This window comes from Tinamus guttatus, unplaced genomic scaffold (assembly GCF_059628265.1).
Source record: "Tinamus guttatus ecotype Peru unplaced genomic scaffold, ASM5962826v1 Tinamus_guttatus_pri_ptg000211l, whole genome shotgun sequence".
In the NCBI taxonomy this organism is placed as follows: Eukaryota; Metazoa; Chordata; class Aves; order Tinamiformes; family Tinamidae; genus Tinamus; species Tinamus guttatus.
The window spans coordinates 6,397,010-6,422,166 of record NW_028288745.1 but is presented as its reverse complement, the minus strand read 5'-3'; the positions used below and the strand labels follow the sequence as shown (position 1 = coordinate 6,422,166).

The window sequence follows — 25,157 nt, the reverse complement described above, 5'->3', positions numbered from 1 at the left end:
TGGGGACAACAGCACCACGACGCGAAGACGGACCTTGCAAAGTGCTGAGGCGATTAGTGAAAAGCTTTAAGATTGAGGGAAGGCTGGGCTGGCAGCCAGGAGCAAAAGCAGCAGACAAACCTTTCCTCACCCCAACCTCTAAAAATAATTGACTCTCTGCTGTTCTAGGACGCCCGTTTATGTGTTATCCGACCATGAAGTCCTGATGACTTGTGAAAAAACAGCCCACGAGGCTAGAGTTCAGCTTCCCGCACTGCTCCCCTACAGCCTCAGCAACAGCATTTTCCACAAGAGATAAAGGAAACAGCAATGCAAGCATTTAAAACAACATTTTATAATCAATATTGAATACAGAAGTCAAAAAATGACCAAAAGGTTTTTGAGAATTGATAGTGACAGATGAGTATACAAATTGTTGAACCAAAATAATTTGGATCTGTTAGAAAACAATATTTTAAAAATGCCTTATCTAGGTGTCATTAATTCCTGTATCACATACTAAAATAATCAGGAAATTGCAGCACTAGAATTTCAATAAAAATATTTAGTGTCTTAGTGGAGATGTTAGAAAAAAGACTAAAAATCAGTTATTGTTTTATGTTCATGGTTGTGTTTTTTTCTAAGCAACAGTTAGACCATGAGCTACCAGAGCTGCAGCATCCATGGTGAGATAGCTCTCTTCCCAAGTCTGAGAAGTGGGAAAAGCTTCTCTAAATTTTTTACAAATTCAGAGCTGGGGGGAACAGAGGGAACCTGTACTAGTCTGAATTTATTATGGAATTAGAAATTAGAAGGAAATTAGTAGAATATTTCACACACTGGGTTATGAAAAGTTCAGAACCAGAGCTCCGTGTTTCCCTGCCTCTTCTCCTCCCCTTCCACATACCCTTGTGCACTGCAATCACTTTTGCTTGTGAGGGCGCCATCACACCTTACAGCCTGAGCAGTAGAGAGCATGGGCACTTAAATTCGCAAAATACAAATACTCTCAGAAGAGAAGGGTTAAGACCAGGGGAGAGGGACAGGTACAGGGTGCAAAACAGGACCTTAATCTGATCATAGATGCTCTCCAAATCATGTAATACAGTATATTTTGCATAGCATTTGCATACAGAGCCTTACAGTTCAATTCTAGATTCAGTTTCATTGCAAGGAGAAAGATAAAGAAATATCCATTCATTAGTAGGCCAAAAGCTCAAATTACAAAAGTTTCTTTAAATTTTGCATTAAATGAAGGTGCACTAAGACAATGAAAAAGGATAAAAAACAGGATTTAACCAGAGTAGACAGTGCCCCAAAGCAACAGATTCCTTGTTACTGCCGATAATGGACTAGGATTTCATGACAGAGTAAAATACCAGTCTGAGCAAGCAGACGGTGTCATACTGGTGTATACAAAGCATAGGGCAGTGCTGGAGATGCAGGTGAAGGAGGAGAACAAAGTGTGTGGGAGTAGTGGAGGGTAGAGATAGATCTTGTTTTCTGTGCAGAAGGAGCCAGGAAAATGTCCTTATTTTAGATGTAACAGCTCATCCTGCGGTGTGCAGGAATCCAGGGAGATGTGTAAGGTTAAATGAAAAGACAGCTAGATGCGTGCCAACAAGATCAGCCCTAACAGGAAGGGACTCAGGCACCCTGCAAATTCCCTGAAGAGTGTCACAGCTAAACCAGCCTGTCACATGGGGAGTGTGCCAGCTGGTAGTGAGACCCAGAAAAGGGATTCACTGTCCATGGGGAAAATCCCCATGGAAGTGAAATCAGTCGGTAGGCCAGACAATGCTGTTCAGCTTGGCTTTGGCCTTGGCGATGAACTCCTCCGAGGCCTTAGCAAGTGGAAAACGTGGCGGTCCCATGGGAATGCCAGAAACAAAAGTCATTACCGCTTTAGTCTGAGCAACACCAAAACCTGAGCAGACAAAAGAGAAAGCAGGTAATTTACAGATCATTTAACTCAGATTCATACAGGTTCTTTGCAGCTCACATGCAGCACATATAGCAAAAGCACAGTTAACACAGTGTGCAAACCACAAAGCATTAAATCAGTCTCCCTACAACACTCCAGCTTTGTTGGTCTTACTGCTTTTTGTATTAAAAATTGCTTTTTCTTCTATCAAATCATTCTATTTCAAAGTGTTTTGTCTTTATTCTCATTGTACAGAATTGAGCAGAGTTATTTTTAAAATATATAAAAACAGGAGACAAGCATCAGAGCTGCTTTTTCCTGCTGGGTCACCATCATTTGAGGTCAATGACTCTCAAAGAAAAGAAGCCAGAAATGGGCATTTGAAGACATAATAATAAAAACACACACAAGAAGAGTCAGGATAACAGAAAGGTAAAAAGATAAATTACAGAAAAAATATTTTAAGATGTAAAACTTCACAGTAGAAGGAAGGGAGAGTGGAATCTTTTGGGGAGGCTTTCCTTTGTTGCCTTCCCTTTGTTCAATTCCCAGCTGCTACTAACTCAGGAAATACCATGTGCAACATTCTCTCGTGAAATCTATCAGGAAGGAAATTCAGCACCATGAGGCTTTCCGGAACACTGAATCTACTTTTTAATATAACAAATGACATGGACAGTGTTGGACTTACCTAGTTTGATGACAAAGTTAAGAAATTCACCAGTGAGAAACTACAAAAGACAGACAGCCCTTTATTCACTCAGTCATGTTTGTAAGACATACAAGCATTATGGTATTTACGTTTTATACAACTGGGGCATAGCTTTGGGAAACCTGGCCAGTCTATGGGAAATATTAGTTCTATTCCATTGAAACAGGGAAGAGAGAGAAGGATCTAAGAAAACCATCACTCCCCTCAAAATATCACTGCTGTTCAACCTGTCCCTGCAGCTGTCTGGGAATACTGATAAGTCTCATATCAGGCTGTAGAGGTTAGTAAATCTCAATTTCCACTGCCTGACAAAGAGGTTTCTAAAGCAGACCATCCTTTACTATTACAGTTTCATCCTACAGTCACTTCTCTTTTAAGACAAAAGAGGGATGTCTTATGTCCCAGTGGAAGATGCAGATATTGGGTACAGTTTTTATACTGCCTACCCAGAACCTCTCACGAATCATGAAACAGGCTAGGATGAAAAAAGGGCAAGCCAGAACTGACTAGCAACAGCTTTCTGCATCCCCCTCATACAAGGTATCCTCAGAATCATGGCGTGTGGCCACTGCGGAGCTGTTCAGGGAAAAAGGTAACCTGTACCTGATACTTCCGTGCTAATGAAAGGTCATGCCGTGCAAAAGCTTGCAACATCATGTTGTTCTTCTGGCCCAAGTAGTTGTACGTACTGAAAAATAAATAAATAAATAAATAAGATTGGCAGATGCAAGGGAGGCTTGGAAGAACCACTGAAGCAGAAAAAGTAGCCCACAGGTCTTCTGTCTTAATATTATCAGAATGCACTGTGACAGAGCTTCATGCAGTCCAGTGCATGTGTTTAGAGTGACAGGCATCATAAGTATGCCAAGCCCTAAAAAAGCCATTCAAAGCTTGGATTTCTCTCCCTATTTCTTCCCAAATGGAACTGCTTTTCAACAACAATAATAATAAAACAATTAGGCAATACAGAAGGACAATCGATTTTCTAGTTTACTGTTCATTTAATGGATTGTCTACACAAGAGAAAAAAAATACAATAATTCATCTAAGCAGCCCAGCATGTAGGAGAAAAAATTTAGAAATTGGTTCTAGAGCCCTGTTTCTCACAGAGTGAAAAAGGCAGAGATTTAGTCTCCCTGGGCTTTGATTCCTTGCCATACAATGAAGATAAAGAAATTCCCTATTTCAGGAAGGTGCTGTAAGGATAAAAAAAAAAACACGTAATAACCCTTGGGCCACCTTACAGACTGCAGCAAGAATCACCCAAACTGGTACACTCTGAGGTCCAGGTTACACAATGGTGCCATTGCTGGCACTTAAGCTAGGTCATCAGGCTGCTCTGTACTGTGCAGCCTTATCCTGCAAAAGCCCCCACTGCTATGATAGAAGTAGAAAAATCCTATGCAGTGTGTGGCAGATACATCAGAAAAGTGTTTGTGGGAAGTGGAAAAGGAGTCCAAGACATACTGACCTTCCAACTGCTCCATCTGCCCCTATTGCCAGTGCACTCAGCAGTTGCTAGTTTGGGATGGGAGAAGGGAGAAAGAATATTTTTACTTTGTATAGCAAACTTTCTAAAAAGGAGAAGAAACAGCAAAACTTCTGGCACTCGGTGTCCAACACTACTTTTTTTTTCCAGGCTGAAGCAAGAGAATGCCTTAAGAAAAAAAAATCATTATTAAGAGGAACCTCTTACCTCATCCACCCCATAAAGAAACACAAACTCTTCTCTGCTGTTCTTGTTTATACACTGTGCAAGGTCCAAGAGGTCCGTGTCGCTGAACTTCACACCCTGGAAGGTTGGGATCTGCTCTTTTATCCCATCCAGCAACTCTTCAACATGAACTGTGCAGAAGAGCAATCTCATATGAAGAAACACATCCTCATCCTGTGAAACTTCCCTGCCTCCTCCCAAGGGGGCAGAGAGAGACTTAATATTTTTACAAGTTACTCCCTGTTGGCATAAGCCTGGTAAACTATGTAAAGCAACCAGTAAAATAATTTTAATGTCATTTTGCCCCAAATTACATCACAGTTCTCTTTCCATCCTCCCTCAGTATTCCTTTTTCCAAATCAGAAGGAAAAGAACGCAGAGAAGTGAAAATTTGTGAATGAACTGGCAACAATTTACTTAAGAATAAATACAGACTCATACATCCAAAAGCACCCCGTATCTTAGTTAACAGGTTACATTTGCTATTCCTTATTCCTCTCCTGAACAGTGAGTCTTACAGAACTCAGCCACTGAGTTTATTCAGGCTGCTAAGAGTCTACTGCCTCAGGAAGAGCAAAGCAAGCAGTACTTACTCTTTACACCTGTCAGAGGGGGAATATGATAGTAGTAAAATGGAACAGCAGGGGCTTCGGCTGCGACTTCCCGTAAGAAAGCAATCAGCTCATCTGGAAGAAAGCAACCAAGCAGCCCCATAAGAGGAGGAGACTATCCCTGGTGAAAGGCAGTTCAGACTCACAGCAGTCACAGTCTGTGGAGATGCCATTTCACTGACTTGTACATTTCAGCATCACAGTGCACAGTCACAGAACAGTAAACTTTTTAAGAAGCGAAGAGTTATTATGGTTGATCTTCTTCCTCAGAACCTTGTTCACTGCATCCTCTACAAACCTTGGACAATGGTCTATCTTCCTGCTGGCACAGCAGGAAGAAGAATGGCAAAAGCAATGTGTTGAAGTCTTTTTACCTTTCTACTGTTGTCACAGCAAAGATCTTCTGCTCATCTTCTCATTATTCCTCAGCATTTACCAGCTTGATTGCTGCTTATTGTGCCCTTGGCTATGAGTACAGGCCATTCTTGCAATGCATTCTCTCCTATTTCTTGGGAACTTTCATATGCACCTTTTCATTCAGACTAATCTTAGAACATTTCTGTCACAATGTTCCACATCATTTGGTTCCTTCATATTATGCTTATTATGTTAAAAGCAAAATACTCAATACTAGAAGTTTTGGGGTAACAGGAGATGCACAGACCCAAGCGATGCTAACCCTCCTAAGACCTAAGGTACGGCAACACTTGCTCCACAAGAAACAGCACTGTCATCACTGCTCCTCAGAGCACATGAGCTCTTTTTTCCAGAAAATGCTGCTAATGGCTTGACCAGGTCTAACAATCACATCACTCACCTTTGTTTGTGGGTTTGAAGAAGAAAGGGGCTATTACGGCAATACCACTTGCACCTATGGCAGCTGCATGTCTTGCCTAAAAGAGACAAGATACCTGAAGGTACATCCGCTTTACATTTATTCCACACACTGTGAAAAGGAATTACATCATCCACACACCAGCTCTTGGGACTCCGGCAGACTCAGCGCTCCCACATGAATGATCACGTGATCCAATCTGCATAAGAACAAAACCAGAAGATGTTGGTAAACTTCACTGATGGTGAAAAATACCAGACTTACAAAATGAATCCATTCAGATCGGGGAGCCACAAAACAAGAGCATTACTGAGCTAAATTAATACTGAGAAGGATTTAAACCTGTGCTGACTTGAGGAACAAACACATGGAGAAAATGTCTACATTGGCAAGCAACTAGTAGTGAGAAAAAAAAACGCACATTTGCAAAATAAATCATGTATTAGTGTTTCCTGTCATATTTGCAAGGCCATCAGGAGTGAAAAATCTTAGTATTTTATTAGATGTGAAGATTTATATGGAGCTGGGAAGGCTAAAGAATATTAAAGCATATTGCTTTCTGAAGCCATGGCTTTGCAGAATTGAGGAGCACAACAGCCTCATGGCATCATCTTTAACTGTTTGCCTGCTCCATTCAACATAATTTCCCAACTTCCAGTTAATCAGTTCCATTTCTGTGTTTCTGCTTTACTTCCACACAGTAAACTGGTGGGAGTCTTCACACCAGTTTATTTTCTCTCACTGTACCTCCCACCCCAAAACACCTCCTCCTCTCCAAGAGGAAACAGGGCTGAGTAAAATAGGACTCTGACAGGTACTGGGGTGAGGGGGAAAGTAGACCTGTATCAGATACACAGTCTCGGAGGAAGTGGGTTGAATTCCTCCCTCTGCCGTGGATTCTGCATCTTCAGGGAAGCACTTAAACACTTTGCACCTCAGCTTCTCCCATACCAAATCATTCAGTGACTGTATTAAAAGGTTCTGAAATGCTCACAGGGCTTTAAACAGGCAGAACTCTTTTTTTTCTTTCATTTCTTCTCAAGAATAAGAAAAGCACACAGTCCAGAGTTCTTTTTTTTCCCCTCCAGCTCCACAGAGTACCAAGAGAAGAGGACTCCTACAACTTTCTAAGCAGTGGAAATAGATACCAGCTACCTGTCAGCGACAAAGACGCATTCTTCTATAAAGGACCTTCTATAAAGGACATTCTTCTATAAACAAACCCCAACAACAAAACACTCCAGGAAAAGTCACCAGCAAACATATGTGGCTTTTCACTCAGGGATGTCTATATCATAACCTGAACTCTGGGATTTCCTGTTCCCTCTCAGCTACTCACTTGTCTTTTCCTTGGCGCATCCACTCTTCTGCCAGCTGCTTCCTCTCCTGGACACTGAGGGCCAGGCCTTCTCCTGTTGTGCCATTCACTGTTTCAATAAAACACAACACGCTTGCTGAGACTGCCCCTACATGCACTGGTTTTACTGAAGACACTTATTGACATTTTTATGATATTAAACAGAAATATTTTTCCCCCAGTTCACTTTCAGATTTTAGTCTGCATACTAATGAGGATTGGGCAAAAGCAGATCCCCGAAATATTGCTTACACTCTTTCTACTGTGAATCAAACATCTATTATAATCCCACATCAACAGAGCTTCCCATTACAGCTCTTCCCAGGCAAGCTATGACAGCACTGGTATCCAAAGGATAAAACTCTTCTTTTTTTTTCAAAAAGAAAAAAAAAAACTTACCAAAAATGTTCTTCACATTCTGCTTGCTTACCAAATAATCCACATATTGACGAATCACCAGGAGGTTAATTTGTCTGAAAGGAAAAGAAGCTTAGGAACCTCAGCTACTGTAAGTCTCTACCCACAGAAATCTTAGGTATTTTTGAAGCCTTACACTTATACATACATGGATATCTCTGAGATAGGATACCCTCAGCATGAGTTAACAACTCACGTACTTTCCTCCAGTTCCTCTTTCTCTTGACAAATTTTTGCTGTTCCAATGTTATTTCACCTGATAATTAGTGAAGGCTTGTCATAGCAAAAGGCGTTTTTGAGGAGAGATGGGAGATTATGAGGCACTCAAGACTTTTGGAGTATTAGGGAAACAAGAGTGCTCTTGAGAGCACAGTGGTGTTTGTGAAGTGCTGGAAAAGAGATAAGCTTTCCTCATTGCAGGATACAGACTGCAAAATGGTATCTGGTAGATGTGACTTTGACCTCTTGTTAAAAAGGATGAGGAAAGAAACAGACTTCCATGACAAACAGGGAAACTAGGATTCTCAGTTTATGTCCTCTCCAGAGCAAACTTACTTTATCAGTGATTAATATTCATTGTTGTTCTAAATTGCCAAACATGCACAGCAACGGTATGGTCTGGAAGTCAATTCTGAGACCTTTACTGGGTTCACACATAACCTGAAATTTCATAGCTGCTCTCGTAGGATCTATCTGGCCATGATGGTGCATTTCCCAGCAGAGGGACCAGACCATCCTCCAAATGTTGTGTTTCAATAAGCTCAAGTAGTAATAAAAAAGAAAATTAGAAATAAGTTTCCTTTAAAGCATAAAATTAAGCAGTGACTGTAATGCAAATGAGTTCTCTGACTGATATAGTACTTGCTTTACAAACCTATCAAAGGAAAAGGCTCTCTTTTAAAGGAGCACATTAGCAAATCTCCATCATCTCCCTCAAATACTTGTTGAGCTCTTGGCTCATCTTCTATCAGAATATTTCAGAGTCCTTTGCAAACTGCAACACCTCAATCTTGCAACATCAAAATGCAGTATGGAAGAAATCTTTTAATCAATGTTTCCTTGAGGAAGGCTGAATTTCAACTTTTGATTTGCCTGCCATCATTTTCAAAACTTTCAAGTCTTGCAATGTTTTCTTGCTTAAACTGATCATTGCACACATATATACACATGAAAATGTGCATGACTTAGGGCCAAGAGAAGTGTAATTGGACATCAGACTTAGACATTTGTTTCCTAGATCTCAAGTGCTCTTTTTATTTTGTGATTTGTGATTTTACTTTGTGATTGAACTATAATATATCTTAGAAAGCTTGAAAATATTACAATGTGCATATAATCTTACCACAGTTTCGTTTGCACCTAGAAAAGTAGTAGAAAAAGACTTAAGACTGACCCAACACTTCTCACCCCAGATCTTCCTGGGAGCACTCGCTGAGAGACCAGAGGTTGCAGAGGTGAAGGGAACCCACTAGCGCTAGTGGGACTGACCTGGTCCTTTCACATCCTACTTAGCCCTTCTTTCACGGGACGGATGGTTTGGCTTCAAAATTAACCTAATGCTTTTATGGCTTTATGGAAGAGGATTAGCTTTTTAAACCGTTAGTTACAGAAGTACACTCTAAGCTCTATACTATCCACCGAAACTGAAAGGGTAAATTCATCAGAGAGATAATTGAAAAATAAAACCAAACAACCATCAGTTCTGTAAAAGGAAGCAGAAAAATAAGGCTTCATGATAACAGCTGACAGTGCAATTTTGACCATGCAAAGACTGCGATGCAGACTAATACTTACCCATCAGGAGTCATTGGAGTGATCGTAGCTGCTACAAGACCCTGTAACTTCTTTCTGGGTGCCATTGAACTGCTTGGTAAACAAAGAAAAAAAATAAATAACGATTCCCATCCTGTATTGTTTCAGCTGACCACTGTTAATAAGAAAGCTCAACAAGCAAAGTCCAAAAGTAGTGACCTGTGCAAGGGTTTTTGCAGTGGAGAACCGTGAGAGAATTACTGAGTTTTTGCTGACAGGGAAACTTATTGCAATGTGCCCCATGTCCCATCCGAGGGTAGAAACGCGAACAACACATGTGGCTTCTGGACATTTTTTTTACTGCTCTTTCTTCATGCATAGGTTGTGGCCTAACACATGCACAGTGATACCGGCAGCTTGCGAGGCAGAACGTATTTGCAGAAAATCAGGCTCATCCCCCTTCACCCTCGCTTGAGAAAGGGGAAGAAAGCTGGGGACACTGTCACAGTGACCAAAAAGGGGAAGAGCGAAGACCGAATTCTCCTCACCCAAGAGGGCTAAAACCCCCGGGCTGGCGAGGGCGGCCCGGCCAGCGCCGCCCGTCAGGGCTGCGCATCCCGCCCGAGCAGCAGCTCGAGCGGGCGCCGAGGCCGAGGCCGGAGCCGAGGCCGCCGCGCCAGGCGCACCCGCGGCCGCCCCGGCCCCGCCGCCCCGGCCCGGCCCCTCACCTCGCCGCGGTCGCGCCACCTCCCGGGTTGCTCTGGGCCGGCCTCGGCCCAGCGGGCACCGCCGCCGCCCACCCGCCCGCCCGCTCCTCCCCCGGGGCCGAGGCTGCACTGGGGCCGGCCCCGCGGCGGCCGCCGTTGGGCCGGGCGGGCGCTGGGCGTTGTGTCCGCTGGGCGGCGCGCGCCTCACGGAGCGCTCGGGCGAGCCCGCCGCCTCCCGCCAGGCGCGTTTCACCCCCGTGCGGAGGGGGCTCCCCCGGCCAAGCCTTGGGGCTGCCGAGCCTCGCCAGCAGGGCAGCGCCCGAGGGCGGCTGGGGAGCCCCAGCACAGCCCGGCTGCGAGGCACGGCCCAGGCGGGCTGCTGATACCAGCTCACACCTCCAGCGAGCTGCGCCCCTTAATTTTTTTTTTTTTATTTAGATCATCTTGACTTTGCTGAACATTTAAGAACCTGCCAGTGTCACTGCATTTCTGAAAGCAGTTTGCACCAATCCTAAACTTACCAGTGGGAAAGAGCAGTCTAGATGGGGGGCAATGGAAATACCCTTATGTACAAAAAAAAAAAAGGCAAAGACATGGATCACTGCTTGCCTGAAGGGCAGAGAAAAGTTGGCATCATCTGACGTTTTCTCCGAGCAAAGATATCTTCTCATGACTTCCTTCCTTCTTCCATGAGCCTTCTTCCTTCTTCCCCGCCCCAACTCTTGGAGGAGCTGTTAGAATAGCCACGGTCTCTACAATCCTCTGCAATGCAAGAGCAATGCTTTTACAGGCTTGTTGGGAGTTACAGGTCACCTCTGTGAGCACTGTTAGTGCTCACCATAGTCCAGCCAGACTGTAGGCTACTGGGGGGTGATTTCAAAGGAAGGTTAGAAAACAGTCTTATGAATTTCTGCAGGGATTTCTTCCCAGCCATAAGTCACTGTGTGAAAAACAGGCACATACTTGGTCTATGGAGCTAGGCTGCAAACTAGGAACATGTTTGTTTTGCAGTCTGCGGCTTAGTGTAGAGTAACTCGTGCAAGCTCAACTACATTAAATTATCTAAGTCTGCACTTTGGAGCTCGATGAAGAAATACGTTTATGCTACACTGTGCTTGGCAGTGTCAGAGCACTCATGGAGTTGTTTGCTGGGGATCCACATAACCGCTGTGCAGGGCAAGATAAAACAGGCCAAGAGGGGCTTGTAGAGGCTGAGCTTAGTAAATGAGGAACCAAATCTAGACTGATTTGTCATAAAGCGATCACTAGAGGCCACGTGTCTGTTACAGCAGCCAACGCACGTGCTCAAGGGTTAGTTAGGAATTGTGGTAAAGAGCATCGCCAATTAAAACATGTTTTTCCTAAGCAATTACAACTGGTCATGTTAGACATATTTCATCTTTTTTTCTGTTCCCTAACAAAAAGAGATTGTCCAAAAGGAGACCAAATTTAAAACTACACATAAGTAACGTAACACAAGCTTGTTATTATAGTAAAAGGAAGTTTTACATACATTACCATATGTTATAGCATTAGAACAAAAAAATAGACTATTAGTCCGTGTGCCTTGGTTTCTCACTTGTAATTTAGAGGTCATATTTAGCTCTTGTGCTCCTCACCATGCTTATCTTGCCTGCAAGCTCTTCAGATAATAGTCATCTCTGGTGTATGGATGCATGCCAGGAGACATCTGTGTATGTAAAAACACGAAGTAACATACAAAAACACAAGAGTATTGGCTCCCTGCTTCCTCAACACCTGCCTCTCCTTCAGCCTGTTTTTTGATCCCTCCATCCCACAAAACCAGTGCCATGTCCTGAATTTGAATCTTCTCAGCAGATCTAGCCACTGGACTGTCATCACCTGTTAACATGATGTACGGGTGCCCCCTCAGATCTTACACTAGGGTGTGTTGTGAGTTTGCAGTGTCTGCAGCAAAGAGAACAAATCCCCTGTTGTTCTGCGCTCTGGGAGCGCATTTTTTCACGCAGTTACATAGTAATCTCAGGAGCCTGGGTTTGTGGCATTCCTCCTCCACTCCAAAATATGCTCACTGTGGGCTATTCACACTCAGCTGTCATTTTCTCTGGGACTGGGCTTTAACAGATGTGTATGTGAATACAGCATGTAAAGCATGATGCTCCCCCAAGGGAAAGAAATGAGCCTGTGGTGGCCATTTAAAATACCTCATTACTCACCTTTATAATCACTTAAGAAGACACTTTAAGGGCATGTTTAATGCCTAATGTATCTTTTGAATGAACAACCACATTTAAAAAGCTTAAATGACTGTGGGAATTTATACTCAGGAGAATATGAAGATGTGAATTCATATTCAGGGGAGAATCCAAAGTCCACACTGTAGATTTTGGGCAAGGCAGAAGTGTTTAGGCTGCCTGCAGTTCTGTAAAGCTGCAGCATGCTGTGCAATGACTTACCACAGAAATAAGAAGTGTCACTTGTGCCAAAGCTCTAAGTATGACAAGGAAACGAGTGAAAATAATATTAACAAAAATAATTAAAGGAATAAAAACTGAGTTTTTATAGCTCTAAGCAATTTTTCCCTAAGTAAAATAAATAAATATTAATCTCAAAAACTTACATAATTAACTGCATAAGCCAACTTCAAATAGAAAAGTTATAAACATTTAAGAACCACGTTTTTGTTCAGAAACTGAACTGCAAGCAGGCTGCCATGTGTGAACATAATGGATTGACATTATCTGTTAAGAACTTGCTAACTGTTTTTCTGAGGTTGCTTAATTTCCTAAGCCAAAGGTCTCACAACTTTCCTCCAAGGTCTGTTTTATGTATACATATATAGATTTATTGCTATTGGAACAGTTCCAACAATTTCTGCAATGACTACAATTTACCATCCTTGCCTTTGACTTTCCCAGCCCTTCCCTGGACCTGTCACACTCTTGACAGTACTATGTGGATTTTCCTATCTTTTAAGCTGTAAGGTGTTCAGATTTCTTTGGAGTAATTAAATTATAACTTTGCTTCTGTTTTTCTCTGCATTAAATACATGTATATAGATAAAATCTCTTAAAGACAGTGCAACAAGCTGCTGGATAAAAATGCACGTATCTACATCACTCATCTCTGCAGGCAGATTTTAAGGTGACCTTATTTATGCTCCGTGGTGGGATTGTTTTGGGAGTACCCACAGCCTTAAAGCTTGCTTGGGACACTGGGAGGACACTAAAAAACGATTAAGAGATCTTAAGGATGGTCCTGAAATCGCCTGTTCCAGACAGACTGCATTTGTAGCGAGCAAGGGCTGCCTAACTGGAACAGCAGATTGCATGCCCTCAGACTGATTCTTCAAGTGCTTCAAGAAGTACAGTAACTTAAGGCTCCAATCTATAGCATGTGCTATAAGGAGAAACACCTCACAGCACTTTGTATTGATGCAGTTACCTGGATCAACAGGCCAGAATGAGAATACTTTCCTATAGCTACACATGACAAATGCCCAGAAACCAATGCAAACGCTCACAAAGAGGTTGCAAGTGCTTTTGAAGTCCTCAGTCTGCCCTGTGTTAAACAATACATACCATGATGGTCCTCAATCCATATTGCTGAAGTGCTGTCAGAACAAAAACATCCTTAAAAAAAAGAGCCCACCATTTTTTCAGTTATCTCTGCATGTTCATTTAGGGACCGCGTTCCTACCTACAAGAGCAGGGCAGGAGGCACTTACCCGAGAACCCATCCGGCAGGCGAGATGCAAGAGGTGCTGGGCCGCTACAAAGCCTGCTAACTACTACTACCTTCTGGTGTGAACTGTTGGTGACTTCAAACACTGGACTATCCTGTTGAGCCTGCCTCTTTCCTCCTGTCAGACTGTAAAACACCAGAGCTCTGTTTGTAAAAATTTACATAAATTTTGTATTCGCTCTTACTCTAGGCTATAGCTGTAATGATTATATAGGGGGAAGCTGAATTCATTTCCTTACAGCTGAGACGGAACTGTGGGCTTTCCGTGGAGTCAGAGACACCAGCTTGAGTGCTAGTGATAGTATTAGTGCTATTGGTGCTATTATTATGCTCTTATTTCTCCTTGACTTTGAGACAACAGTACAGGAAATCATTGCTTTGTCAGCCATTCTACCAAATACCAGTCAAGTCCCACATGCATCTATGAGACACTAAACAGAGACATATTAGGCCCCTTTTTAGGTTTAGTTACTGCTTAATTAGTACATTTATGGCTCCTCCGTAGGTAGCTACATGCCGTTATGCCTGGCATCCCCCAATTGCTGAACGCATCCTCCCAATGTGCACGTGAAAAACAACAGAGTGATGGAAAACAACCTCTTGGGGAAAACAGTGAGTGTTGTTTTCCAGTCTCAGGCTACTCCATCAAGAACAGTCAGCTTTTTGTTGGAGACCGAAACATCAACTGGACACACACACACTGGCTGGTGATTGTTCTGGATCTCTCTGCTTCAGAGACAAAACACACAATTCACACAAGCCCACACAACAGTGGGCTTGTGTTTATCTACAAATTAATGGCTCCCCTTTCAAGGCAGTATTTGTCCGTGCATGTGCTCAAGCTAAGTGTTGAGATGGACCTAAGTGTGGTAGCTGGGTTAGGCAGCCCTCCTAACTACTAGCATGCACCTGGCGTGAGCACCAGGGTGACAGGGCCTAACTTCAGACTAACATGTACAAGCCTTGGCATGCCTTTAGCCCCCATGTAAACACCACAAGCAACAGCTTCTGCTTCTCCAAAACACCTTGCCGCTTTTCTCCTATTTGATCAAAGCAGAACACCAGTAAAGGTCATAAATTAATTATGCTGAACCCACAGAGAACTGGCTCTACATTTTAGTCCTTACCATGTTCTAATAGGTTTGATTAGTTAAACTCCTCTCTAATTAGAGAGCCACTTTAGTTGCATTAGAGAGAGGTCTGCAACTACAACTTGGCCATCGTTTCCCTCCATACCCTTCTGACAAGGAGGGTATGACACAGCACACTGGTAGAGTTCCCTGCCAGCATACGTGGCTTCTGCTAAAAGCCATTCTCACCTATCGATCTCAAATGTCCCAGTAAGTTTGGGTTAATTTGCCTGCAAGGGATTTGCGTGAATCATGCCAAACATAGGACATGTTTTCAGGACTCAAATATCTGTTCTATTTTGCTGGCACTTAACTAAATCTGGAGCTGAAGCTGGTTACCCAAAGAATCCAGCTACATTCTGTTTACTACAAACACGGTAGGATTTCATAATAGTTTTGTATAAGCCCTTTGTGCAGACACCCAAGGGCTAGGGGGGCTGATTACTCTCAAATACCATTCAAAACAGACAGCCCATTATAAAAGAACACTGTATTTCCTAACATGTCAGCAAAAATTGCATAAAGATGCTATTAGCTGTTTGTTTTTAGCCAGATTTGTACCCACCATTTTGCTCCGGGGCAAAAAGGGAAAGCTGCTGCTCTGCACCATCACTCTCATGCAGTTAGGGCAGGGGTAGGGGCAGTGAATAGACAGACAGATGGAGGTTATTGATGCATTTATGTGATTTCTGGAGAGCAGAGAACCAAGCCAGAGAACTGACTCCAGCATGGGCAGGCAGGATTGTCAGGGAGCCGGTGGCTGTTGCACAAGGATGCAAAAGTGTTTATGCAGGCACATCACATACCAGAGCCAGCGCTGCCTCGTGGGCAGGACGTAGGGCTCTTGGCACTTGTGTGGGAGATCTCCAGTGAGACCCACAGGAGGAAAAGGCTATGAGGTCCTGGCTTTCATAACAGCATCTCCCACCAGCAGGGACGTGGCATGGGTGGAGCTCGAGGAAACCAAAATAAACGCTGACACGCACCATGTGGGGAACGTGAGCAGCCTCAGAAGCAGAGATAGCTACAAGGATTAAGGAGAGTTGATTCTCCAAAACGTAAGTACAGCTACTTTCTCCACTTTCTTTGTGTAACAGCAGATGGTGAGGTAGTAAAGAAAAACAGAGCGAAAGCATAGCAAAGAAATACCATCTTTGACTTTGAATTAACAAGAGAAAATATAGCTACCATAAGAAGTTTCAGTATAGAATATTTGCTTCTAATAAAAATATTGTGTTCCTGCTTCTTGCTATGTCTCATTTATTATGTTAAAGCACTATCAACAAAACCACATTAGAAGGTAGTAAAGCTCACTATACTTACATGGCATAGTAATAGTGCCATGTAGCAGTTCCTGGTGACCGGTCCTGGTAAATGCACTGCTGAACTTGAGCAATTATGCTAGAACTTCAAGCTGGGACAGAGAGAAGAGTGCCTGCTTTTAACTACTGGCATCGGTATCCTGCTGGGGGGTTCTCCAATGTTCCCTCGTTCCATGGCGACAGCTGGAGAAACTGCTGGAAAAAGGTTTTCAGTGTATGAGTGCTCTCTGCGGTGCACTTACAATTATTTTAATGATCGGAAGTGAAACCAGTTCCTGTAATTTCACTTTTTTCCCATAAAAGCTTTTCACCTTGATAGACTCCAAAGCAAAAAGCTGTGGCCACACCTAAATCAGGGTATAGCAGGGGATTAGCAGTGTTCAACAGCAGACTACAGCAGGGTATGCCTGCAAGTGTTGAGAAATATTGTCTTCATGTGAAGGGCTCTAAGAAACAGGCAAGAAAGGAATCGGCTCTTGTTTTTTACCCCCCCCAAAAAAGTAACATCCTTAACGCTCACAAATTGTCACATTAAAGATGGGGGCAGAGTTATGGGTGTTTTGACACCCAGAAAACAGGCAATCAAATCATGCTCCAGAAAGACAATGTAACATCAAGCCCTGACCTAAGAATTCAGATAAACACTAACTTAATAACATGTTGTCTTTCCTATCTGAAATTCTTGATAAGGACAGTTTTGTAACAGAAATTTTCTCAGAATGCATTACTATCTACTTGGTATTGACAAATATCATATACTGACCCGCCTAAGATGCAAAAAATTAACCAGATATGATTATACAAATTGATTTTGATTTTTTTTTTGCTTGCTTTTGTCGCAGTTACGTGGATTTTTTCATATTTTCAGTCTTATCATTTCTAGGATGGAAAATTAGGAAAGTAGGCATGTACTCATAAATACATTAAGTCTTATAAAGTTGCAGGACTACAGGAGTTGAGACTTTAAGTAAGACATCAATTATTACTGGATAACCCAATAAAACTGTGGGCACTGCCAGCACTAGAATACACATCAATATCCATACCTTTTAATCCAGGAGAAAAGCGCTTGATCATCTCAAGTCCGTTTTCCTTACGGATGCTGCCTGCAGAATCCCACACTTCTTGGGCAGTCAGGAAATGCCCTCACCTCACAGAGGCACCAAGGCAGCATTTCCTGAAAGGCAAATGCTCCCACAGCAGTTCTCTTGCAGTTCCACTTCTTGGCTCTCTGCTTCAGGGCTATCAGCATTTAGGGTTTTTTTATTATTATTTTTTTTAATAATTGGGAACAGTAACAGCAGTAACAAGAGCATGGAACTAGTGAGGCCTTTCACAATATCAGGGACAACTGCTTTCCGGAAAACTCCTGTCTCTTGCCTGAACTCTTCCAGTCATTTCTCACTGCAGCAGGTTTTACTGAAAGGCTGGAAACTAGAGACTGAGAAAAGTCATGAGATGAGGCAGAAAAGCCCCAATACTTTGTTCTTATTCATAACACATGGGTCAGAAAAAGACCAATGAATTGTGTCTGCATTTCAGCAGTGGCAAGATGATCAAATCCTTCAAGCAAACATTTCTGTCCCTGGATCTGCAGTCCCCTCGGTGGAGCTCAGCTGAGACCATGGTAATGCCTGAAGGCTGGGGGTGCAAATGAAGTTCTGCAGTCAGGGTGCTGCAGAGCTAAGGTACATTTGGCATTCCGCACCTGAGCATGCAGAAACTGGGAAGCATTCCTACAAAAGTGGGTCACTCCTCAGTGGAAGGGGACACTGGAGTAGGGCAGGGAAAAATAAACTGGGATAAATGCCAGCTTCGTGGTTACTGTGATTTTTTGCTGCTTTTTAGGCAAAAGATTACGAGCTGCGTCAGTATGAGACTGCCAAGTGGGTTAGCACTGTCATCAGAGGAGAGACCCAGAAGGAGGCCATGCGGCAGGGCTTCTGGAAACTCTTCCACTATATCCAAGGAAAGAATGAGAAAGGTATGAGGCTATGCTGGCTTGGCACTGTTAAGATGTGTACATGGGAGACAAAGCTGAGCAGAAAATGTATTAAAGGAGCTGGGTCACACTGCAGTTCCCCTTTCTTGCTCTAACCCATTCATCCTCTTTTGAGCTGTCACATCCTCTGACAAACACAAAGCAAGAAGCGTTAATTCTTTGTTCAAATGATCTTATGAGAGAAGCTGCTGCAGCAGCCTGAACAGGGCCCCAGGCAGCCTATAAAGGAGTAGAAAGTCAGGGAGAGAGGAAAACAGAAGGCAGCAATGCCTTGCCTCAGATGAATGTTTAGAGGCTGCCTTGACATCTACCTTGGCAGTAACGGTGAGGCAGCCCCTACTTGCACCTAAGCATATTATTTTCTTCTAGAAATGAAGATTGATATGACTGTCCCAGTGACATGCCTGGTAAAGCCTGGCTGCACAGACTTCAAGATCTCCTTCTTTTTGCCCTTTGAACATCAGGACTCCCCTCCGCAGCCCAGTGACTCTGATGTGTTTGTTGAAGAGCGAAAGGCTGCAGGCATCTTCATCAGGTGAGCAGCAGTATGCCTCACAGAGAGTGAAAGGGATTTAACAATGAAGAGGATAGAATATTCTTCCTCAGTTGATGTCCAAGTAATGGCTAGAGCCTTAGATGAGCCAAGCTTGGGGATTTAGAAATCATTCCCATCCGCTTTTGGGATGGGCATACAAAGGCTCCCAGGGTGTCCTGCTGAGGATGAAGAACTGTCTGTAAGGTTTAAGACACTCCTTTTTCAGCAGATTCTCACATTCTGGGCTGAGGGGATTTCATGCAAGTATAGCCCTCAGCATCCCTGCTTTGGGCACATTTCCTGGGCTACAAAAAGAGCTAAATCCCTGATCAGCTAACCCCTACCTATAGCTCATCAAAAATTCCCAGCACAGGTCATTCTGCCTTCTCTGTGTTATTAGCTCATAATTCTGCAATCACAAGCAACCTAGCTATTTTTGATAACCTTTCAAATTAGCACCAATAGCCATGCATTCCCTGAGCAGCTGTGCAGTTTAATAACTACATAGTTGAGAAGCCTCATACTTCTCTTCTGTAGAAAGAAAAGGGACACACTTTCGATCCTACCTTAAACTCCTACAAGTTGATAAAACCCCTCTCCTCCCTTCTCCTAGGTCTTTTGGTGGTTTTGCCTCACCAGAGAAATATGCAGAGGAAGCTGAAGTATTGGCCAGAATCCTAAGAAACAGAGGCCAATTATTCCACGAAGACTTCTTCTACACTGCAGGCTATGACAGTCCTTTCAAACTCTTTAATAGGCACAATGAAGTATGGTATTTTAAGAAGTAATACAAGGGAAAATAGTAAGAAGCTACTAATCAGTTCTGGATGAAAACAGGCCTAATGATCAGCTCTTGCTTTAGAGTGCAGAAGAAACTAAATTTCCACACAGATACAGAAGCTTTTTATCTAGGACAGAAGACTACTCTAGCTAAAAAGAGCTCAGCTCTTTTTTTTCCAGGTGAAGCTTAAATTCAGGTAGCTCAAACCAGTTGGGTGGAAGTGACTCCTTTCCACTCCTTTTACCAAAAAGGTCTGGGAAAACATTATGATCTGAAGCCATTACTACGGGACATTTTTAATCTCCTGTTTACTTCATTAGAAGTGCTACACCTGCATTATCCAAGGGTTAAGCAGAATGGGCTCTTCAGAACTGACTTTTCCCCACATTGAGAAGCCAGGGGAGAAAGGTTAACAGTGTCCAAGCTCTATGCATGTGTACATTTGCTGGAGATGCATAACAGACTTCACATCTTTACAGAATTTTCACTGTTTTTAAAATTCACAAGCAGTACTATTTTATAGGTGTAAAAGCTAAACAATAAGTGCTACTTCATTACAACCTTAAGTTACTTAGTCTTCAGTTTATCTCATATCTATACACGATTCAAGCTAACTCATTCTGTCTTAATGCTACCAATAACAGCATGTCTGACACCCTGTAAGTTAGAAGACTTTGCAGAACTCCTATTTCCTTTCTCTGCTCTAAGTCAACCTTTTGAAGTTTTCAAAAATAGCTTGGAGCTTCAAGAGCAAGTCAAAAAATCAGTTCACAACAACAAGCAGTTTGCAAGATTTTATTGGTTCCAAGCTGTATCAGTTATTACCACAAAGCCTTGGGTTTTTAATGCTGTTCATGGACTGTAGCCCCTTGTTCTGCCATCTTCCCCCTATTAAGATAGACACAGGAACTGTTATAGGGCACTAAATGGACAAGCAGCTCGCTGGGAACAAATCAGACCTTAGATTTTCATCTCTGTTCAGAGAGAGAGTTCAAGCTAAGGTTGTAATCATCATCTGTTCCAGCCAAGAAATCTCAGTATTACTGTGGTCACATATACTCACTTTTCAGATCCTCATAGTAGTTTCCAATCTTCCTCACAACCTAAATCAAGAAAACAAGCTTAACATGTGTAGTAGCAAATTGCTAAAAGCTTTTTTCAGCCGTTCTGTAGCCTCAGAAATAGTGGAACGGAAATAAGTGTTATCACAGTAATTCATCTGGCAGAATCAAATTTCATCAGTGGCTACAAATATTCCCCAAAGGTCTTTAGGAAAATATTAATCTATTTATTGTGTAATCTTACCTAATGAAGCTGCAGACAGAATAGTCCTTTCCTGAGGAAGAACAGAATTGTTTTAGAACAAGCAAGAATCAATATGCAAGTTTAATTATACATCTATGAAATCGTATTTAGCAAACTAACAACTTAAAGGAGACTACATTTCAGGTGCCAGCTAACAACAGATTCTAATTATAGCACTTAGGTACATATTAAATCTTACAAATCCCAGCTGAATTTCAAATAGTTACTAACATTACAAGAATGAGAAAAAAGCATCTAGCTACTGATTTGGGATGCTGCCCATTGATAAAGTCTCCTTCAATCACATTTGAGTTTTGATGCCTAAAATACAAATTCCATACATCTCTTATCTTGAAACCTTATCCTCAAAAGCAAATACAAGTCCACAGAAGGAAAGATGTTTTCCATCAGCTAGAACTTTATCTTAAAATTGTTTACAACCAATATAACTTAAGATCATAACTATATAAGCAATAACTTTTGCCAGCTACAGAACACAGGTTTTGTTTTACTTCAAGTGCAGCAGTGTTGCACTGTCAGTCCACTGTCAGATAAACCAGACAGGAGTGACACTTGTTACTGTGCATTCTGCTGAACTATGTTACCAATGTGGTACTAGTTGAAATAGCCTCATCACCACCTCAGTTTCTTTACTACTTCCCCTTGCTGAAAGTATTGACTAATAAAAAAAATCTTTAAGTCACTGAGGCCACATCTTCTGTTCATACGAGCAGTACTCTACATGAAGCTCACCAGTGTTGATAGTTCAGGGACTGGGAAGGTATCAAGTCACATCTGCTCTGGAAGAGCTCTTCCCATAAACATCTAATTCAGAACTACAGAGAAGTTAATTACTGCTCAGTGGTATCATGTTTATCCCCACAGTAAAGTGCAACTGGAAGGCTGAGAACATACTCAAGCTACACAAACCAGATCCATTCTACCACTGTCTGCAGGCACTACCAGCCAGGTATGCACGCTTAAAGGCAGCTTTTCACCACTTAGCAAAGCCTGCAGTCTGGAAGCTGTGCTCTGATCTTACCTCAGACAGAAGCTAGTCTTGCTTCATAAATTTCCCATGGGCATCACCCTGTAAAAAATTATTTTTTGTTAACACTCTCCTTGGCAACACTTCAGGAGTTAGCTCAGGTGCATGTACTGTTTCAGTTTAAGAGTCCTCCTCATCCTCTTTCAGAGAGATTCCCATTGCTTAAAAACCAATCATCACCAACAGTACAGCCCTTATAGAAGCTTCACATCCTGCTACTTTTGTTTCTCCTTTCCAGAGGAGCCAACATCAGCATTTCAGACCCTGCTGCTAGCCATATCTTCACTCACATCACATAAAAGCCTTAATCCAGCCATTCAGATAAACCATTTCCCCAATTACTCCAACACTTTAAGGTCAGAGCTACTCTTTGCAAAGGCCCACTGTATAATTTAATCATGTGGTGGTTTCTGGAGCATCAGCAGAGCCCTGATGCTAACTCTACAGTCATGTTGCCACACACCTTCTCATCAACTAGAAAATCAAGCAGTGCACAACAGTTGCATATTGCAGCTGGCCCACACCATTTTTTTTCCAGATATGGAAAGCAAGTGACTTTTAAGTACTAAAAAAGGGTTATAGCAAATGTGAAACAAGCATCTTACCCTTTACAAGCACACTGCTATGAAGTGTCTGGCAGCTCTTCCAGTAGCAAATCTAAGACACACACATGAAATAACAATTCAGTACATGGCTAATGTTACTTCAGAATCTCATTAAGATTCTCAACCCCTTGGCACACTGTTACAATCACCATCACAGTCAACTGGTTCTAGACAGACTGAAGCAACTGGTGCTTGTGAATGCAAAGCGCAGACTAGCACATGCTCTGATGGCAGCCAGCAGCACTCACATTTCACCAGCTCTGCTCCAGGAAAAGGAATGCAACCAATCACACACACTCTCCTCTAAGAGGTACAGACAGAACACGAGCAGTGCCACTCATTCCCACTAAAGATCAAGTATTTCTGCTACCTACACTTCCCACATGGTCTGATGACTTTATCATAGCTTCACACACCAGTGAAGCCAAATGCCAAGCACTTTTGAAAGCTTGAAAGGCAAAACATGGATCTTTTGGTAAGCAGCATACAAATAATTTTCTACTCTTGTGATATGATACATTTGATCTGTACTGCCACACAAGTTTCTAAGGCTTCCAAGGCTTAAGTGAGGCTATTTCTCTCCATAACATTATCATGTGACTTGGCATTCTTTGAGATATGGAACTCCTACCACACCATACTGAAGCTATTATGTAATTGAAAGTCACATCCAAGTAAACAAGGAACATTTGTTGAAAGACAACAGATAACAGTTAACCTCAAGGAGTAACTTTTAAACACTGTTCACAACATCTTTCCCCATTAAAAACCCTAAAGATAGCAACTCTGCATCTCCTGCGACAGACCATCACTTAAGAACCAAAAAACGTCAAGTCCCAAAGGGCTGCTCCCACTTATCCACAGCCACACAGAATTGCCTTTCATATCAAGCAGTCAATTACTCTATTGCCACCACATTTACAGCTACAGCCACTTACAGGGTCTTTCAGTAAAGAATAGTCCACATTATTGCTTCAGGTCAGACATTTGGCAACATCATTACAACCCTGTAAGACCCCTGCCTATAGAATTTCCATTCTCAAGAGTGGTCAAACAAATTGAGTCCCAAAACATAAATCAAAAGCCAAGAAAATCCAGGCAACTGCCTGCATACAATCAGTTTGTTGGCAACTTACATTTGCTGGCAACACTACCAACTGCATGGAGCAGTTCCACTCCTGCAACAAAAATAAGAGTCAGGACAACCCACAAGCCAACAGAGAAAAAGAAAAAATCTAGTCAGATGCCTGAAGTCAGATAGAGCTAATTGCAGACCTCCACGATTGAAGTCAGTTTATTCACATCTCATCACACAGGCAGCTTCCAGTGGACAGCTATCTACTTTAGGCTACAGCTGGTGTGGCAAAGAGGGCAAATGCTCAAATGGTGCTATCAGAGCAACCTACAAGGCTCACAGGCACAGAGCACCATAACAGCTTCACACAAACAAGCCAGCCAAGGTAGGGCACCTTATCCTACAGTTCTCTCCTTCTATTTTTAACTTATAGCTACTATTTTAGCATCCTTCTATTTTTAACTTGGATGCAAGCAGCAGCCAACACCATCTCCCCCCTCTCAACTTAAGACTTCATTTCACAGGCATATTCTAGACATATTTTTATATTCTACTTGCAGAGTTATAACTACTTACATCATGGCCAGAAGCACTCTGAAAGTCTGCAAAGGAAAAATTACTGTTAGATAGGCTCCAGCATAAAGTTTTTGCCCAGAATGACAGTTCTAGCGAAAGACTGTATCAGTGTTTAGTCAAGTTTTATCCTCACAGGGATCAGAGACCTGATTCAACATCATTTACAGTGATGTTTACACTCCCCAGCCCCCGCCACAAAGAAATTTCATAAGCTAACACACAGTACTCTCCAGAACATTTAATTTTTCTCCCAAGAGACTATTCAAATTGAAAGAGAGAACTTTTAAATCACAGAGCTCCATGTTATGAACTGTGTGACAATGCCTGCATAACCCAGAAAAAGCTTTTCATTAGCATTCTTGCATTCACTATGAGACATTAAGATTCTAAAAAAAAAATCCAATCATAGTATTCATCCAAAAAAGTTACCTTCAGTTAACAAGGCCTTGTCTTCACCAACAGCTGAAAGTTTCTTGCACTACACAGACATCCTACATCGTTCTGTACCGAGAAGCCTGCAAAGCAACAGTTGCTTACAGGAATTGAAGCACTAAAATCTGATGAACCAAGATTAGCAAATTGATTCCACTGTTTGTGGTTAAATTCACAAGGGCATATTCTTACATTCTATTTATCTGCATAACTTTTAATGCTGAGCAGTTTATTAATGGATGCTATTAATTATTATCAAAGGAGACTGCATCAGATAGGAGCGAAAGACAATAGCAGTGTGATCATCACAGCTTATCTGCTGAACTATGTTGTCATCATATGCAGCCTTCATAGGTTAGGGATATATATACACACACACACCATTTAATACACAAAGGTAATAAGACATTTACCTTGCACAGCTTAATGCTTCATCTTTCAGTGCCTGCAAGACAAAAAAAGATAAAAATTTCCTTCACCACCTTGGCATGAGCTAGACCTGCTGTGAGGAAATCACAACAGCTAGATACATCAGACAGGAGCGAAAGACAAATCTCTGCTCATCACAGGATATTCTGCTGAACTATGTTATCATCACTGTATCTGCTTTGG

At 42.3% G+C, this 25,157-nt stretch overlaps 2 protein-coding genes, 1 long non-coding RNA gene and 5 other non-coding genes across 8 annotated transcripts; 1 reads left to right on the top strand and 7 right to left on the bottom strand.

The window, feature by feature from the left end:
• Positions 1-1,501: 1,501 nt before the first annotated feature.
• On the bottom strand, positions 1,502-16,266 carry NPL (N-acetylneuraminate pyruvate lyase). Its single transcript, XM_088524431.1, has 12 exons — positions 16,188-16,266; positions 9,344-9,415; positions 7,532-7,605; positions 7,115-7,202; positions 5,917-5,974; positions 5,758-5,833; positions 4,923-5,015; positions 4,312-4,460; positions 4,087-4,133; positions 3,219-3,303; positions 2,595-2,634; positions 1,502-1,906 (listed from the first exon to the last, which is right to left on the bottom strand). Exons 2-12 carry the CDS (start codon positions 9,406-9,408, stop codon positions 1,758-1,760), a joined length of 924 nt encoding a protein of 307 aa, XP_088380557.1. The 5' UTR covers positions 9,409-9,415; positions 16,188-16,266; the 3' UTR covers positions 1,502-1,757.
• Positions 16,267-17,726: 1,460 nt separating this feature from the next.
• On the top strand, positions 17,727-19,556 carry HEBP2 (heme binding protein 2). Its single transcript, XM_010213357.2, has 4 exons — positions 17,727-17,813; positions 18,035-18,170; positions 18,558-18,723; positions 19,337-19,556. The coding sequence occupies exons 1-4, from the start codon at positions 17,739-17,741 to the stop codon at positions 19,509-19,511; spliced, it is 552 nt and encodes a 183-aa protein (XP_010211659.1). The 5' UTR covers positions 17,727-17,738; the 3' UTR covers positions 19,512-19,556.
• Positions 19,557-20,675: 1,119 nt separating this feature from the next.
• Positions 20,676-20,751, bottom strand: LOC148594734 (small nucleolar RNA SNORD47). The gene has a single exon (XR_015913356.1). It is a non-coding gene; the product is annotated as a small nucleolar RNA SNORD47 (small nucleolar RNA).
• Positions 20,707-23,627, bottom strand: LOC148594731 (uncharacterized). Its single transcript, XR_015913345.1, has 4 exons — positions 23,599-23,627; positions 22,463-22,514; positions 21,852-21,899; positions 20,707-20,840 (listed from the first exon to the last, which is right to left on the bottom strand). It is a non-coding gene; the product is annotated as an uncharacterized LOC148594731 (long non-coding RNA).
• Positions 21,966-22,045, bottom strand: LOC148594733 (small nucleolar RNA SNORD79). The gene has a single exon (XR_015913350.1). It is a non-coding gene; the product is annotated as a small nucleolar RNA SNORD79 (small nucleolar RNA).
• Positions 23,405-23,467, bottom strand: LOC148594732 (small nucleolar RNA SNORD78). The gene has a single exon (XR_015913355.1). It is a non-coding gene; the product is annotated as a small nucleolar RNA SNORD78 (small nucleolar RNA).
• Positions 23,628-24,807: 1,180 nt separating the features above from the next.
• Positions 24,808-24,893, bottom strand: LOC148594730 (small nucleolar RNA snR60/Z15/Z230/Z193/J17). Its single transcript, XR_015913352.1, has one exon. It is a non-coding gene; the product is annotated as a small nucleolar RNA snR60/Z15/Z230/Z193/J17 (small nucleolar RNA).
• A 175-nt stretch (positions 24,894-25,068) lies between these two features.
• Positions 25,069-25,151, bottom strand: LOC148594729 (small nucleolar RNA snR60/Z15/Z230/Z193/J17). Its single transcript, XR_015913353.1, has one exon. It is a non-coding gene; the product is annotated as a small nucleolar RNA snR60/Z15/Z230/Z193/J17 (small nucleolar RNA).
• Positions 25,152-25,157: the final 6 nt, after the last annotated feature.

Bases quoted from the DNA above. Each gene is read 5' to 3' on its own strand.
- NPL (XM_088524431.1), bottom strand. From the start codon at position 9,408: ATGGCACCCAGAAAGAAGTTACAGGGTCTTGTAGCAGCTACGATCACT. The intron at 2,635-3,218 runs GTACAGGTTACC...TGTCTTTTGTAG, and splicing joins CATTAGCACGGAAGTATCAG to TTTCTCACTGGTGAATTTCT. The intron at 1,907-2,594 runs GTAAGTCCAACA...TTGTCTGCTCAG, and splicing joins TAACTTTGTCATCAAACTAG to GTTTTGGTGTTGCTCAGACT.
- HEBP2 (XM_010213357.2), top strand. From the start codon at position 17,739: ATGATCAAATCCTTCAAGCAAACATTTCTGTCCCTGGATCTGCAGTCC. The intron at 17,814-18,034 runs GTAATGCCTGAA...GCTGCTTTTTAG, and splicing joins GGAGCTCAGCTGAGACCATG to GCAAAAGATTACGAGCTGCG. The intron at 18,724-19,336 runs GTGAGCAGCAGT...CCCTTCTCCTAG, and splicing joins GCTGCAGGCATCTTCATCAG to GTCTTTTGGTGGTTTTGCCT.